Here is a 15,967-nt window from a genome sequence, read left to right on the forward strand (position 1 = left end):
CAGTTGTCCGTCTCTCGCTCATGCACAGTCGCCTGTGGAGGCGAGGCAGAGCCAGAGATGAACGGAGTCAATTAGACAAGCAGCAGTGTGTGTGTGTGTGTGTGTGTGTGTGTGTGTGTGTGTGTGTGTGTGTGTGTGTGTGTCTCACAGAAAGCCATGGAACAGTATGGCTCTGCAGATGCTGGCATTCCCTCAGTGAGAATGCTTCCATTGGGACGAGTACAGCTGTGCTACAGCATCAGGGGTGTTAACGAGCCTTATCACACACACACACACACACACACACACACACACACACATGTTGGTGCAGCTATCATTATGAGGACTCTCCATAGACATGATATTTGTACTGTACAATCTATAGATTATTTCCCTTAACCCTAAACCTAACCCTCACAAAAAACATTCTGCATTTTTACATTTTCAATAAAACATTGCTTAGTATGTTTATTTTTAAGTGATTTCAATTATGGGGAGAAATGTCCTCATAAACCACATTTATAGCATAATACCCTTGTAATTACCAGTTTTTAACCTAAAAAAGGTCCTTGTAAACCACATAAACCTGCCCACACTCACACACTTACAACACACACACACACACACATACACTCACTCACACACACACTCACACAGCTCAAGATTTTCAAGTTCTCTTTTGTTTTATTTTACAAGCCACAAGATGAGCAGATACATCATTAAAAAAAGAAGAAATAAAACTGATATTTGCTTGTCAAAAAATATTATACAATTTTCTCAATACATATATTTGTACAGCATGGAACAGAAATGAACTGTAATAGAATCATGATCTTTTCATATAAATTTATGGGATACAGGAGCTCCATACCGTCACCCACAAACCCATATTTATACCCAATAAATATAAACTGTGTATATTATATTATTGATAGCCAGGCATAGTAAATACCAGGGCACATTTTCAGTTAATTTTCATACTCATTTCAGGTACATCACTGTGCTAGACACACACATACTCACACACACACACACACACACACACACACACACACACACACACACACACACACACACACACACACACACACACACACACACAAACAAACACACATGAAGCAGAGTACAGAGGCAAGCGTGGGCCAGCAATCAAAATCACAGCTGGATAACAACAGATTCCTGGCCACCTCAAAAAGAACATAAAGATGGGAATGAAAGAGAATGGGATGAAGACAGGACTCATTGTCCTTGGCAGGAAAGAAAGAGAGAGAGAGAGTGCAAAAGAGGGATGGCTATCTGATCAGGCTGTGTGATAAACGCTGTGGAGAGCCACTTGACATTTGGCCTGATTCAAACAGCTCTGCTGAAGGAAGCTACTCTGACTGACTCTCTCAGGCACACAAACACACATACACAACTCATTTTTCATTCAATCTAGTGCTGTCCTTTTCAACTCATTTTCTGTCAGATGTTTTTCTCTTTTGTAACCACCCTACCCATTTCTCATCAAATTTTAAGCAGAACATAAAGATTGCATCCAAGTCGTACATCTGTGGGCGGTTTTTCAGCCTCTGAGCAAGCACCTGACAGCATCAAAAAGGGGGAAAGATGCACTTTACATCACATCAATAATGGTCGACCAAAGCAAATAAAGATACAAAGAGGAGACAAAATAACCAAAAAGATATAGCGATATCAAGGACCTAATAAGTAGTTGTTACCATCACAACATTTTCTTTCCTCTTGGGAGTGTTGAAAGACTTCACATATTTAATAAAGACTCTCTGCACTCCAGAGCTTTACATAAAGGTTTGACAGTGGTCAGATTTGATGACTGGCCATGAATTACAACTTTAACCTGGTAGTCAAGAAATCAGTACTGAATTAGTTTAGTAGTGTGCATGGAGGTATTATACTCCTGGGATTATGGAACATTGTGGGGAATCTGATTTCATAAAATGGCATTTGTTGATGCTTAAGAAGAGAGATGCTGATTCATGTGGTCATTTTTAAGGCTGTACTTTGTAAGTTTCTGATTGTCTGAGAGCATTGACTTTCTCTTTGCCAATGCAGATATTCCATGTTTGGCAAATAGTAATTATATTTGAGCCTGTACCCCTTGACAAAATGGATGCTTGAGCAATTTAGGCACTGACTCTTCGCCGTCATTGAAAATCTATTAGTTGCCTCATGTTCCTTCCGTGCTAGTCAGACCTCTATGACATCTAAAATGTTTTATAATTAAGAATCAGTCTAAAAGATTTGGTTTTATCCTTCATTTGTAACAGTGATTTAATTCTTTCAAAGTGAGTGTTTCCATTATTTTGTCCTCTCCGTGTATGTCTAGTGGCCATAATAGGATAAGACAATTGGGAATTAGATGCATAAATGTGGCCCATATATTTCCTCAAACCTCACCAAATCACCTCATAATTAGAGTTGTCTTTCCCTCAGAAATCTTGGTGTTATGTTACATTCAGAATGAGAAAATACACACTTGCACTTAATTACTCGAGTCTGTGTAATCATATAAAGGCAATATGATAGGACCTGCAAAGCCTGCAAAGACAAGATAGCACCATTTTTTTGCTTGCTGACTGAATTAATCAGCACACAGTCCTGGAAGATGGTGGAGTACAGTCATTCTGTAAAATTGCTGTGACATGGAGCCAGATATGAGATGCTTTTCTTACAACCTTGAGGTTGCACTACTATCCAATGATTATTTTGTCAAGCTGATGCAAAGTTAAGATACATTTCCAAAGTCCAGCTCTGTCTTAAATGATCGCACAGTTAATGAGGACTGACAATGCTTCAAATATGATCAATCAGCATTGATAACCTAAAGGCAACCTGCATAGGCAGGATGATAATGGAGGATGATAATGAAGCCAATGCATTGGCTGCTGAAGGAGGAAGGTGGCCACAGAGTAGCTAAGCTGAGGTGAACCAGGAAAGAGCCCTGCACAGGATGTGCAGTAGTGTTGGATCGTTCCTTATTTCATCATAGCGAAAGCTTTATAAATTCATGGAATGGAGAGAAAGGGGGCAGAGAGTGAATATTTGCATTTCTCCTCATCCTCCACTATCTCTATCCACCCCCCCCCCCAACACTCACACATACACTCACACACACATTCACTTACTGCAGAGTGACTTTAATCATCACTTTCGCCAAAACACATTAAGTCGTTGTGTGTCCGGGGGAAAAACAGCCCTGTTCACTCCGAGTATCACGTTCTGTTTGCAACAGTGATGCATAGCCTGTGCATTACTTCGGAGATTAAAAAGGATATGTTGAATATCAATAGAGTGTATCTGATGGATGACTGTCCTGGCCCACAATAAAGGGACATCCACTAGACCTCCTTGGGAGGAGGTATGTACATTTACCAAAGAAAAGCAGTTCCACACTCACACAACAAGCACACAATGACAAATACACAAATGACGGCACAGACAGCCAGACAGCAATAGCAACTGTTCAATCCTGTACTCGTGTTTAGCAAAATGACACCAATGCTTATTTTTAATTTATTTTTTCAGGAAGGATAACAAAGTTGTTTGCATACATTAAACCCATGCCAGTGGACAATGTGATTTCCTTCCAGGTCGCAGGGTGGTCGTTACAGCATCAGAGTGGATGGCAACAGATGTAAAGTGCTTTGGAGCTTTTGCCCAGATAAGAGATGGAGGTGATGAATAGAGCACAAACTGAAGGACATGAACCACAGAAACAGTTTAAGGCTCTATGACATTATTCCACAGCAGGGAAAATACAGTGAGAGGAAGGAGGGGAGGATTTCGGGGGGGGCAGGGAAAAACTATGAGTCCAGAATCTGACATCAGCAAAAGGGAATCTTGGTCAAACTGTTTATTTGAGTCCCCGATTTGACCTGCCACCCTTCAGAAGGCTGTACGGTTGATGGATTGCCTATATGTAGGTCCTAAATCTCAGCAGAGTTCATCCAGGAACCCAGCTCTGGCTGTTGTGTGATTGTTGAGGACCCACAAAAGCCCCCATTCCCATCCCCAAACCCATCCCCAAGCCAACACCCTGTGACAGTGACCCATCAAAGTTAAAGTCTATTCCCTCTGCTGAGTCCATGAAGTCATTCAGGAGAATGGATTCAACATCACAATCCAGACTGCTTTGGTGCACATCCATTTCCAGCTCAGAGTGCAAACGGCTGTGAGGGTCCTGGTGATGGTTAGCTTGATGGTTGCCAAGGTAATTAGGATTATGTGATGGGTGGTGGTAGTACCCATGCCAAGGTTCTGTCATACCCTGGTGGAGGGGAGCACCTGGGTAGGACTGATGGCGAGGTTGTGGCGCCGAAGCCAAGCGACAGGGGTCCTGGGGCACATCCAAGACACTGGCAGGGTTAGGAGGCAGCACAGTGGAAGGGAGGTGAGCACGAGGGCCATACATGTTCTGCGATTTGTGGTTGTAGGGATGCAAAATGTCATTGTTGACCCTGGAAGAAAGGTCAGGTTGTCTGGAGTTGTTGTGATGCAAGTGATTGTGCATGTGGTTGGGACTGGCATTAATTTTGTGGTCATGAGATTGAATGTAGTCATGTCTACGTTGGTGTTTGTGGCCATGACTGTAGTCAAGACCTGGATGATGCTTATTATGAGCTTGATTGGAATTGTGATGATGGCTTGGGTTTTGCTCATGATTCATTCCATGGCCGTTAGAAAGGCTTTGACTGGGATTGTGATTGTGGCCTTGCTCGTGGTTATGATTGTGATTCTGGCTGTGAGCATGCACAGCACTGTTAGATTGTGACATAAGTGAATGGGATGCTCCTCCTTGCCCTACAGCCATGTCCTTACCACAGTATTGTGGCCCCCCAGCAAGCAGACTTTCAAGGGCATTGTTCTCTGAGTATGCCCTGATGGCATGCTGGAAGGTGGAAGGTTTGTTTTCCTGGATGGTCTGCATAGGTGTATGATGCCTAAGCATGCCCATGGATGGCTGGCCATAGACTGTTCCACAGTAGGAGGACTCTGCTTTGGGTCCATAGTGGTAGCCGCTGCGCTTCTGTGGCAGGGGCTGGGAGTAGCCCTCTTCCAAGCTGATGGCTCCTGTTAGATCAGCGAGGTGTGGGAGCTCGACAGGTGGACAATGTCCCCCTGTTCCCACGGCTGGAGATCTAGTGCTGGTAGGGCTAGGGTAGAGTCGAGGAGAGGCTGAGCAGGATAACCCTCCTTCTTCTGGTTCATCAGGTTCTGTTTCGGCCAGAATGGGTGACAGACATCCACTGAGCGTTGATGCAGAGGAACTGGTTCTGGAGTGCAGGTCTGTCCAGGCATCAAATTCGTCACCCCCCACTCCCATTGTTCCCTTTCCAGCTGGGCTTCCATGTTCTGGTGATCCCTGTATTCCAGGTGCTCCAAGCTCACGGGCCATTCCCACCACTCCAGCTCTCTTCCGGCTGACCCGGCCTCTGCTCTTCAGGTACTTGGTTCCATTATCCATAGATACAGCTCGTCGGCGGGGACCTTTGCCCATCTTTCCACCCTCTGGGTTAAGCATCCACCAAGAACTTTTTCCTGTTCCCTCATTCTGCACACGAATGAAGCGGGTGTGAAGGGAGAGGTTGTGTCTGATAGAGTTCTGTAGAGAGGAGAAAACAGGATACATTAGAGATCAGTTTAGAATTGATATATGTTTGCAACACCACTTAGTGTCTTACTCTTATTTAGGACAAGACGAGGGTACTTGCTTATTCAAAGAAATATTCAAATGTTTTGGTGAAACATTTAAACGTAAGTGGCATTCAAATCAATAGATACAGTATTCAAAATAATTCCATTCAGGTTGATAATATCACAAGATAATGCAAGTTCCTGTAAAAACTCTTCAACAGTTGGAAGCTCTCAGTGCAGGAAAAGGTGAAACCCCTCTTGGCTGCACAGGCAAATCAATACTGTAAGCAGACCTACTCCTGCATGCTGCACGCTTTCTCTGACTCACACTGCAGCTAGCCAAGCCGAGTCCACACGCACATCAAACCGTAGTCAAGGTTACCCAAATGAATCACACGTGGCAACCTGAACACAGACGCATCAATCGATTGCAGTCTTGGGGAAATATGAGGGAAAGCCAGAGAGTGAAATTCAAAAGTGAGAGTGAGGTGTGATTCTGGCACACTAGCTATTCTGGAGGAGCACAAGATGAAGGAAACAAAAACCAGAGAGAGAAAGAGAGGCTTCAGTGATGCAGATATATCAGAGAAATGCATTTCTCCTTTGCTATAATACAAAAATGGAGTAAAGAATGTAGATGAATTAGAGAGCAGCATTGAGTGCTACATTACACTATAATTTATGGGAATGTCTCAGTGTAAAAATCACACAATATTAATACAATGTGTTCAGAATATTTATCTTCCACTAACACACATATACAATAGCTAATTTTGATTAGCAGGGGAATGGATCTACTAGGCTCAGAGGACCTCAGATAGAAGGTGGTTAAAGAAAAAGAAAGATCTTTCTCTTTGACATCTACTGATAGTGTGGTGTCAGTATTTAGAGTACACTAGAACAACATATCTTTGGTTTTTATCTCTCTCTGGAAAAGGGACAGGGCCAAATCCCTCAATCTGCTACTCCCTGTTGAGTGCTCTCGCCAAAGTATGCTTGTGTTCACACCAACTGATCTATATCTCCCTCCCTGTCTCTCTCTTTATCTCTACAGCAGGAGAATCATATCTGTCTATCAAATTCTCAACATTACCAACAATCAATATAATGTGTTGACATGTGTACACAGCAACATTAATGTAGTGAAAGCACCACACCTTACACACATACACACTCAGTCTCTCACACTCAAAGCTTCAAGCCTTTCAAGGGTTCACACCCCCTCTCCATCACTCCACCCTCCCTCTCTCAGATTCCCTTGCTCTCACATTCATTCATCTCTTTCCCTGTGTCCCTGCATCTGTTTATCACTATCTTTTCTCTCTCTCTCTCCATCCAGCCACAAATTATGGCACTAATTTCATTCACCTGCTCTGACAGAATACAAAAAAGCAAATAATAAAAAAAAAACAAATCTACTTCGTATACCATTATGGTTTGAGTGCGTCTATCAGCCTATCTATACTCCATAATCCCCCATAGCACACGTTTATGGAAAGCCGCCTCTTGTTTTCCACTGTGATTCTGAGAACCATTACCGCTCATGAGTGGTCAGATATCAGTCACTGAAAAGAGCCAATTACCTTGGCAAAATTTACACTACAGCTGGATATCGACTGTAAAGAAGGCTAATCTGAGAGTGCGTGCTGTTTCAGGGTCACCTCACACCTGTGGGGCTAATTATTCCTCCAACAACATTGGTAGATTTGCTGCATCCATTCAGAGCAGTGAGAAATTGGATAAGAAAGATGTATTTATGTCCCCTCACCCCCAGGAAGGGCCTTTATTCTCTACCAGCTATTCTGCCAAATTACACACGCCCCCGTGCTAGTGAAAGAGCCTTATGCTTCATGGGCCACCTTAATCAAAGCCAAATTGAAGCATGGAGTCACGAACAGGTTCTGCATGCCGAAACGACCTGCATGAGGTGATCTAAGCACGACGCTCTGACAGCTCCGGCAACCACGCTCTGTTGCAGGGGTAACCATGACTACTGTGGATACGGGAAGAAAGGAGCTATATGTGAGAAGTGGGGGAAAGAGAGAGGCAGATGCTGTTTGATGCTGCAGGTATACTGCAAACAGACATTCATCTCTGACAGTCAGACGACTCACCCAACTCACAAGAGAGTTTCAATCATCAGCAGTCACACCATCGCTTGAGCTGTCTCAGAGGAACAGTGATTAGCAAGTCAACTATAGGCTGCACAACTTCTTAGTATCTATCAGCACCCCGCCACTCCACGGATCAACTCACCAAACAGCCGTCTACACATTAGTTTTTTGTAGAAAGCTCAAATTGTTTAAACATGACAAACTCACAGACTTGAAAGGCCACGCATCATCGTTTAGTCAGTGAAAAGATCCACTCTTCACCCTTAGTGGCTCCATTACGATTGGGAGTATAAGGCAGAGCACTGGGTGCTTTTCTTCGTGGATGTGGTGTTTGATGAAAGCAGTTTATTCATGAAGTCACAATTGCTGTGGTGGTAGTGTGGCCAGTGGTAAGTGTTATAAATAGAAGGTCTCTGGTTCAAAATTTGACCCAGACACCTTCAATCTCATATGCCTCTGAGTCATTCGCTGGTCAGTCATGTAGTCAGTCATGTCACCCACACATTCTCTCCAAAATAAAAATACTCACTTATCTTCAGCTATAAAAGATAAAGTGTGTAACTGCTGTCCCATTAGTGCAACCTCTTGGTTGAGTCAATGTTGCTCTGTCGCACTCAGGCCGCTCAAACAAATAGACCAATATTTTATAGTGCTACAGAGATAGGGTACAGATACAGTTTTTGATGAAATCAACTTAGGATTTACTTATAGATATCTCTGTATATTAGGCTGGGATAGGAGAACCAAAGCTTACAAATAGTGCCAGTGATTTGTTGCAGTTATACTTGCACATTAGGTAGTTCACACAGCGATTTAAATTCCTTTTCAATGAGAGTCTGCTATTTTAATGCAACTTGAGTTACAGTGATCGTTGGCGAAGCAACAATATTGCGCAGAGTTAACGTTATGCAAATGAGCAACATTAAGATGGGGCGACTACCAATCGGAGTGCAGACAGTGAAGCTCATGTGATCTACAGTTGGATAATGCTATTGAGTAAGGATGCCTAATAGCAATCCAAACTAAAGCAACTTGGCAACCTCCAGCAATGTATTGTTTAGCGTCCAATTAGAACATTGTGATAGAGTCTGGGTAGGTAATGTTCAAAAACTTACATACACACGCTCACTCATTGAAACACAACCTGATATACAGGCACTTTCAAATATGCCCAGCAAACAGGAAAAATCTGGCAATCAGTTTTAATCCCACTCTAGCCTACATAATCCAGAGAAATCTGGGGCTAATCCTGGTTAAATCTGGCTGCCCCACGGCTGACTGTGACCTCTGAAATGCAACAAAGTAATGGGGGTTGTAGGGATCACATGCTGGCCAGAGAGGAGGTGCGTAGAGAAATAGTGATGATGGGTGTAATAACTTGCACAGGGATCAAATTGTAAAATCAGGTGAATTTCATAACATGAGCGTTTAGACTATAACGGATATATCAGATCCTGGGTAATCAAGCTTCTTTAAAGCTAAAGTGTTTAATTTCTGGGCCACTACTTTAATTAAAATAATGATTGTTTTTAAACAGGTTTTGAAATATGACTGCAGACCCATAGTGTTTTCAGGGAAATCAATTTTGGGATGATGTACATATAGTTGTCTCTGCATATTAAGATGGGACAAGTAAAAGTATTTTGACATAGAAATTCTGCTTTATAGATCTAAATGGCATTGGTCATAATTTAGGCGTCTTGACAGATTTAAATGAATGCTCATTTAATTAGTCAAACTGGAGCTTATGAAATAAGTTCATTACCTATTTGACCGCCTGGCGCCATTGGTCAACCCACCCTCTTGTTTTCACGTCAGACTCGTCTGCCCACAACAAGTCATGAAAGTCATAAAAAAGGCTAATTTTACATGGAAAGTACTGACGTCACAATAAAAACCTTCATACAGTGAGAGAGGGAAGGTTTCAAAGCTTACATTAGATGTAAAATCAAATAGAAACCCCTGAGAGAACTCAAGGAGAAATTGTGATAGGATTCGTAAGGTGAAAGGACATATTAGGGCATTATAGTAAAAATATTTATATATTTTAAAAGGGGGTACATAAAGATGTTATAGTAATAACTACTTATACTAAGATCTGCATTTTTTGAAAATCAAGAAGGGAGCAGTCACACGTGATGATACCGACACGTTTTTACATTTACATTTATGCATTTGGCAGACACTTTTATCCAAAGCGACTTACAGTGCAATTATTACAGTGACAATCCCCCCGGAACAACCTGGAGTTAAGTTCCTTGCTCAAGGACACAATGGTGGTGGCCATGGGGAACCAGCGACCTTCTGATTAACAGTTATGTGCTTTAGCCCACTACACCACCACCACTTTTTAGTGTTCTGGCTGAAAATACCATCTGAGACCATTATAAATATCCATAGTGGTTTGTCTGGTTTATGCTGGTTTGGTGCTGGTCTAGCTGGTGAACTAGCATAGCCAGTTGGTTCACTAGCAAAACATACTGATCAATCAGGATAGTCTTTCAAAAGTAGCAAAGGAATTAGAAGCCTGTTGACCAAACAATTATGTCTTTTTCAACAGGGCTATCATCATTGATGCAGGCCTTGGTAGAACTTCACTCTAGGAAATGAACTGGATTTGGAAGGTGCATAGCAAATTTATGACAAGGTCAAAAAAACCACAAAGTGCTTATTAAATCATTCAGCTACTCTCAGGTACAAAATGCAATGATTGCAGTAGCCTCTCTATGCATGCGTTGTGTCTTCATTTCTGTACAAAGAGGTTTAAGACACTGGTTAAGACACTGTCTATCTCAAAGTTTTAGCAAACCATTCCGGCTACCATTTGTCAAGTGATCTGTTTTTCATTTTGAGGTGCATTCTAATTTGCTGAGCAGTCTCCTCAGAGTATTCATGGCAGTGTTCTGTTTTACATTCTGCCCAGTGTTCCATTCAACGCGGTCCGGATTGGGGGATTGTTCTGTCGAGCATTCTTGTGCGCTCGCAGGACTGGAAAAACCGTTTTCAGCCACGTTCACCCATAATTTATTAATCCATTTCACACAGCCAGCAGTCATTATGCATGCTACTGTCAATGGGTATCTCTCTGCCTCGCATTTATTTGATAATAAGCACAAGTGGGGTAGGAGATAAAAGCGCTGACTGCTTTCATTGTGCGAGAGGGAGAGAGTGAGCGAGAACTCCTGCAGGCGAGGAGACTTAAAATGAGAGTTGTGTGTGGGAACAGGGCGCATCTGCTAAGCCTGTCTGGAGGCAATCGATGGAAATTAGCCAACACTAAAGATGCACTTCCTGTGAATGATGTCACGGGCGGTGCTTGGCTGTTTGGGGAAAAGCAAGAACACTTACAGGTGATTAATGGGAACAGTGGAAGGTGAGCGCAGACAGAGGTGTGATCAACGTGACGGATGTGGCAATATGAAATTACTGGATCAAACAGGCTACATACATGATAATGATGCTAACAAAAGTATGCTAGCAATATTATTTTTGGGTAATATAGCATATATGTCATGTATTAACAGAGACAGGATATGGAGGAGGAGGTAGACCTCTCGTAGGACAATGAATAGTGGAAATCATAAGGCTCAATTTGGCGGTATCACCATTTTAACAGCTCCATCGCCTGTTTTATTTTCTCATTTACTCGTGCATACACATTAACTGGACTATATGCATTTTTTTAGCACGATTTGAGCAACTGAAGCACAATTTATAATGCCATTGTCAGATTATGTTGGTGATGCTGTTGAAATGTAATCTTGATGAAAAGTTCTGGAGACTTTACCCATTTCAAGAAAATGCCTGCCCATGGTCATTACCAACATGGCCACATAGTGAACAGACTTGACTTAAAAGGGATAGTTCACCCAAAAATGAGAAGTCCCTCATCATTTATTCACCCTCATGCCATCCCATGTGTGCATGGCTTTCCTTCTTCTGCAGAAAACAAATAAAACAATTTAGAAGACTTTTTCAGTTCTATAGGTCCATATGCAATGCTAGTGAATGGGTGCCAACATTTTGAAGCTCCAAAATGCACATAAACACTACATAAAAGTAATTCATAAGATTCCAGTTGTTAAATCCATATCTTCTCAAGCAATATGATAGGTGTGTGAGAAACAGTTCAATATTTAAGTCCATCTTCTTTTGTTTTTGGTGATGTGCATTCTCTGTGCATATCTGGGCAGGGGGGAGAATTAATGGTAAAAACTGACTTAAATATTGATCTGTTTCTCACCCACACCTGTCATATAGTTTCAGAAGATACTGATTTAACTACTGGAGTCTTATAGATTACTTATAGATTATAGATTAAAAATGTTGGCACCCATTGCATTGTATGGACCTACAGAGCTGAGATATTCTTCTAAAAATCTTAATTTATGTTCAGCAGAAGAAAGAAAGTCATACATATCTGGGATGGCATTAGGGTGAGAGAATTTTCATTTTTGGGTGAACTACCCCTTTAAAGGGACTTAATGTGTATATTCTGTTCACAAATACACCACTTCAAAAGTTTGGAATCACAAAGACATTTTTGTTCTTGAAAGAAACTGATGCAAAAACACTAGCATTAGCAATAGCATAAACATTTGTAATGTTGCCATTTTTATCATTTTTATATTTTATTATTATTATAAATTAAATTTGTATGATGTTAAAAGCACCATTTTCAGCAGAGATTACTCCAGTCTACTATGTGACATTTTTGTAACATGCTAATTTGGTACTCAAAAAACATTTATTTTTGTTAGAACAGCTGAAAATGCTGAATTGCTCAAGTATTGAGTACACTTGATTTCTTGCAAGTCACCTTATTCTTACAAGTCAAATTTTGGTTTTGAATCCCCAATTCTGAAAAGTATGAAAAATGCTAATAAAAACAAAGATTTGTGATTTGTAGATTATATTCACCCTTTGCTATATTGAAAGCACTACAACTACACATTATATGATGTTTTACCTTGTGAATTTTATAGTTTTGTTTTATTTTACAGTAAATTCAAATCAGATGATTGCAACAAGCTCCAAAAATGTTGGGACAGTTGAGTGTTTACCACTGTGAAACTTCACTATTTCTTCTAATAATGCATATTTAGCATTTTAATTTTCCCCCATTCATCCATTATGCAGGACTTCAGCTGAACAATTGTATGGGGTCTTGGTTGCCATATGGTATGCTTAATAATGAGCCACACATCATCAATTGGATGTGGTTTGAAGTTGTCCTGTTGGAAAATGCAGGAACGTCCCTGGACAAAAACTATATATCTGAATGGCAGTATGTGTTGCTAATCTTTTTTTACATATATGTCTGCATTAATGGTGCCCTCACAGATGTGTTACCCATGCCATGGACACTGACACCCCTGGCCCATACAGACACTGGCTTTTGGACCTGACACTGATAACAGCTTGGATGGTCCTTTTCCTCTTTGGCCCAGAGAAGATGACAGCTGTTTTTTTTTTATATATATATTTGAAATGTGGACTCATCGGACCAAAAAAACACAATTTCACTGTTCTACTTTCCATCTAAGGTGAGACTGAGTCCAGAGAAGTCAGCAGCACTTCTGGACAGTGTTGATGTATGGCTTCTCCTTTACATAGTAAAGTCTTAACTTGCATCTGTGGATGCAACAATGAATGGTGTTGACTAACAAAGGTTTACTAAAGTAATCCCAATCCCATGTTGATGATATCCATTACAGATAGATGATGTTTTTTAAGACAGTGATGTCTGAGGGATCAGAAATCACGCACATTCAGAAGTGGTTTTCATCTTGCCCTTTACACACTGAGATTTGACCAGATTCCTTGAATCTTTTAACTATATTGTGCACTGTAGAGGGTGAAATGCCCACACTCCTTCCTATTTGTCTTTGGGGAACATTGTTCTCAAAGTGCTGGATTATTTACAAGTCTTGAATGATCCTTGCTCTTGAATATCTCGGCTGTTTTTGGAGGCTCCTTATATACTATTACACAATTGTCTCACCTGTTTAACATCTCCTGATTCACATCAACTTGTTATTTTAACTTGTATATATATACAACTTTTTTTGGAATTGGTGTTGTAAAAATGGCCAAAAATAAACACATCTCTCTAGAAATTCATCAGTCTATTGTTGTTGTTTTTTTGCACTAGTGTCTTTAAAAGAATAAATCAATCTGGATCTAACCAGGATAGAGAGTGATGTGTACGGCCCAATTGCACAACAACAAGCAGACAAGAACATCAGAGTCTCTAGTTTGAGAAACAGACTCCTCACAATTCCTAAAATAGCAGCTTCACTCACTAGTTTCCATTCACTTGTTGTCCCTGTTTTGTTATCAACAAAGTGAAAATACGTATAAAAAAAAAAGTTTATTGCTAATTGTGCACATTTCACCTCCCAGATGTCCCTAATTGTTTTTATATTACTTTGTAAAATGGGGAGAGTATTGAGACATTTCATTGAAATTAGCCAGCTTACACTCATCTTCATTTCACAAATAAAAGCAATCAGAAGAGGAGGAATTGCAATCATAAGGGAGAAGTTGCCCTTCTGATATGACTGTAATATTGGTCCTGATGGTGCACCTATCGCAGGTTGGCACCGGTTCCGACCCGAAAGCAAATCATCATGGCCCTGTTCAAGCTGACAACCTGCACCAAGTAGTGGAGAAACTCTCAGTCTCAGTATAAGGATCATCAATCGATGTGTATATGATGTGTGCACAACTATTAAAGGAATATGATGCGGTGTATTATCAGGGTTTACAAATGAAACATTCCTGATATTCAACAGGCTATTTTGAACAATCATCTAATCTAAAACATTACCATCACAACTGCATTATGTCCCGCACCAGCAACTTTTAACCACCAACTGAACTTGATTATCAAATGAATTTTAGCGTCATAATGCAATGTACATGTTCTGAAGAAGCACAGCAAATGCGATCCGATGGAAAGAAGGTTATATTTAAAATATTTAAACGTTTTAAAATGTCCATAATCGTTTTCTGAAAGTAAACTCGGCATTGGACAAATAGTTCTGATAGTTTATAGTCTTGAAAAAAGGCAGAACATTCTGAGAACGTCATTCAGATGACTTTTTGCATCTACAGAACAGGGTAAGGCTAATTTCAGTTTTTGTAAAGAAATGGCACATATATATATATATATGCCTAACAATATAACTTCTTCATTTGGTCATTTATTTTATTTAATACAGGGAATTTTGCCTGCATTTCATAGAATTGGGCTATGTGTTAGTGTTCCAAAAAAGCACACTAAAGCTTTTCTCCTAGTATTGTGTATTACATTTTTTATTTAAAACATAGATCTTTGTGCATAGAAATTATGTTTTGTGGGCTAATGCCATGACTGCCATCTATTATTGTGAATGGTGTGGAAAAGGAACTTTAACAAATAAACGGATTGCTTAAATGATTAAATCAATCGCAAAGAGTGGCCATTAATATTTTCTCCTTGTACTTGTCGATGACAGGTGCATGATATGAGATATTTGTGTCGGCACTCATGGAAGTGTCATGATGCAGATGTGTTTGCAGCACTTTTTGTCTCAAAAAAACCCTTTGATGGAAACATAGTTAATGACCAGTACACAACAAACACCAGTTTCATGAACAACAGTGAAGAGAAGACTCTGGATGATGCCATTTTATGCAGCCGTTCAGAGATAGGATTGAGTGGTGAATGATTAGAAATGAGTATTATCGCTAGATTAGTCAAAGTTTGAGCTGTTGAGCTGATGTTAGAAATGCTTGGTTGGATAATCTGTGAGAAGTGTCCAACAATTACATCTTTGGGAAGAGTTCTAGAATAAATTGACTGCTAATATGTAATCATATAATGTGTCATTGCTGCAAGTAGATGATTCTTGGATGATCAGAAGAGTAGGGTAGTGTACACTGTGTGAGATTTGTTTCATTTTGTTTAAAATCTTCTACTTTATAATCTTAATGCTTGTCCATGTAGAGTTATTTAATGGTTTGTTTCTCTGTGGTGATAATGGACAAAATCAACAACGAAAAGTTAAAGAAATAATAAAAAATAGAACCACTAATGATACAACTACAGTACTCATATCCTAAAAACAGAGCAGAGCCATCACTACAGCTAACTCTTCCCTGTGGAATGCCCGCCCTCCAAAGGGACCAGGGAGGAAGGGAGGGGCCGCGTCTGGAGCTTTAGCCTAACCTGA

General features: G+C 40.5%; 1 protein-coding gene across 1 annotated transcript in view; it reads right to left on the bottom strand.

Annotated features, from left to right (window-relative positions):
- Positions 1–659: 659 nt before the first annotated feature.
- LOC127650136 (forkhead box protein O6-like) overlaps positions 660–15,967 on the bottom strand; it is a 44,272-nt gene continuing 28,964 nt past the window's right edge. Inside the window, exon 2 of the mRNA XM_052135339.1 lies at positions 660–5,602. Coding sequence (XP_051991299.1) covers positions 3,944–5,602 — 1,659 coding nt within the window. The 3' untranslated portion in view covers positions 660–3,943. The remainder of the gene's footprint in view (positions 5,603–15,967) is intronic.

This window comes from Xyrauchen texanus, chromosome 10, assembly GCF_025860055.1.
Source record: "Xyrauchen texanus isolate HMW12.3.18 chromosome 10, RBS_HiC_50CHRs, whole genome shotgun sequence".
Lineage (NCBI taxonomy): Eukaryota > Metazoa > Chordata > Actinopteri > Cypriniformes > Catostomidae > Xyrauchen > Xyrauchen texanus.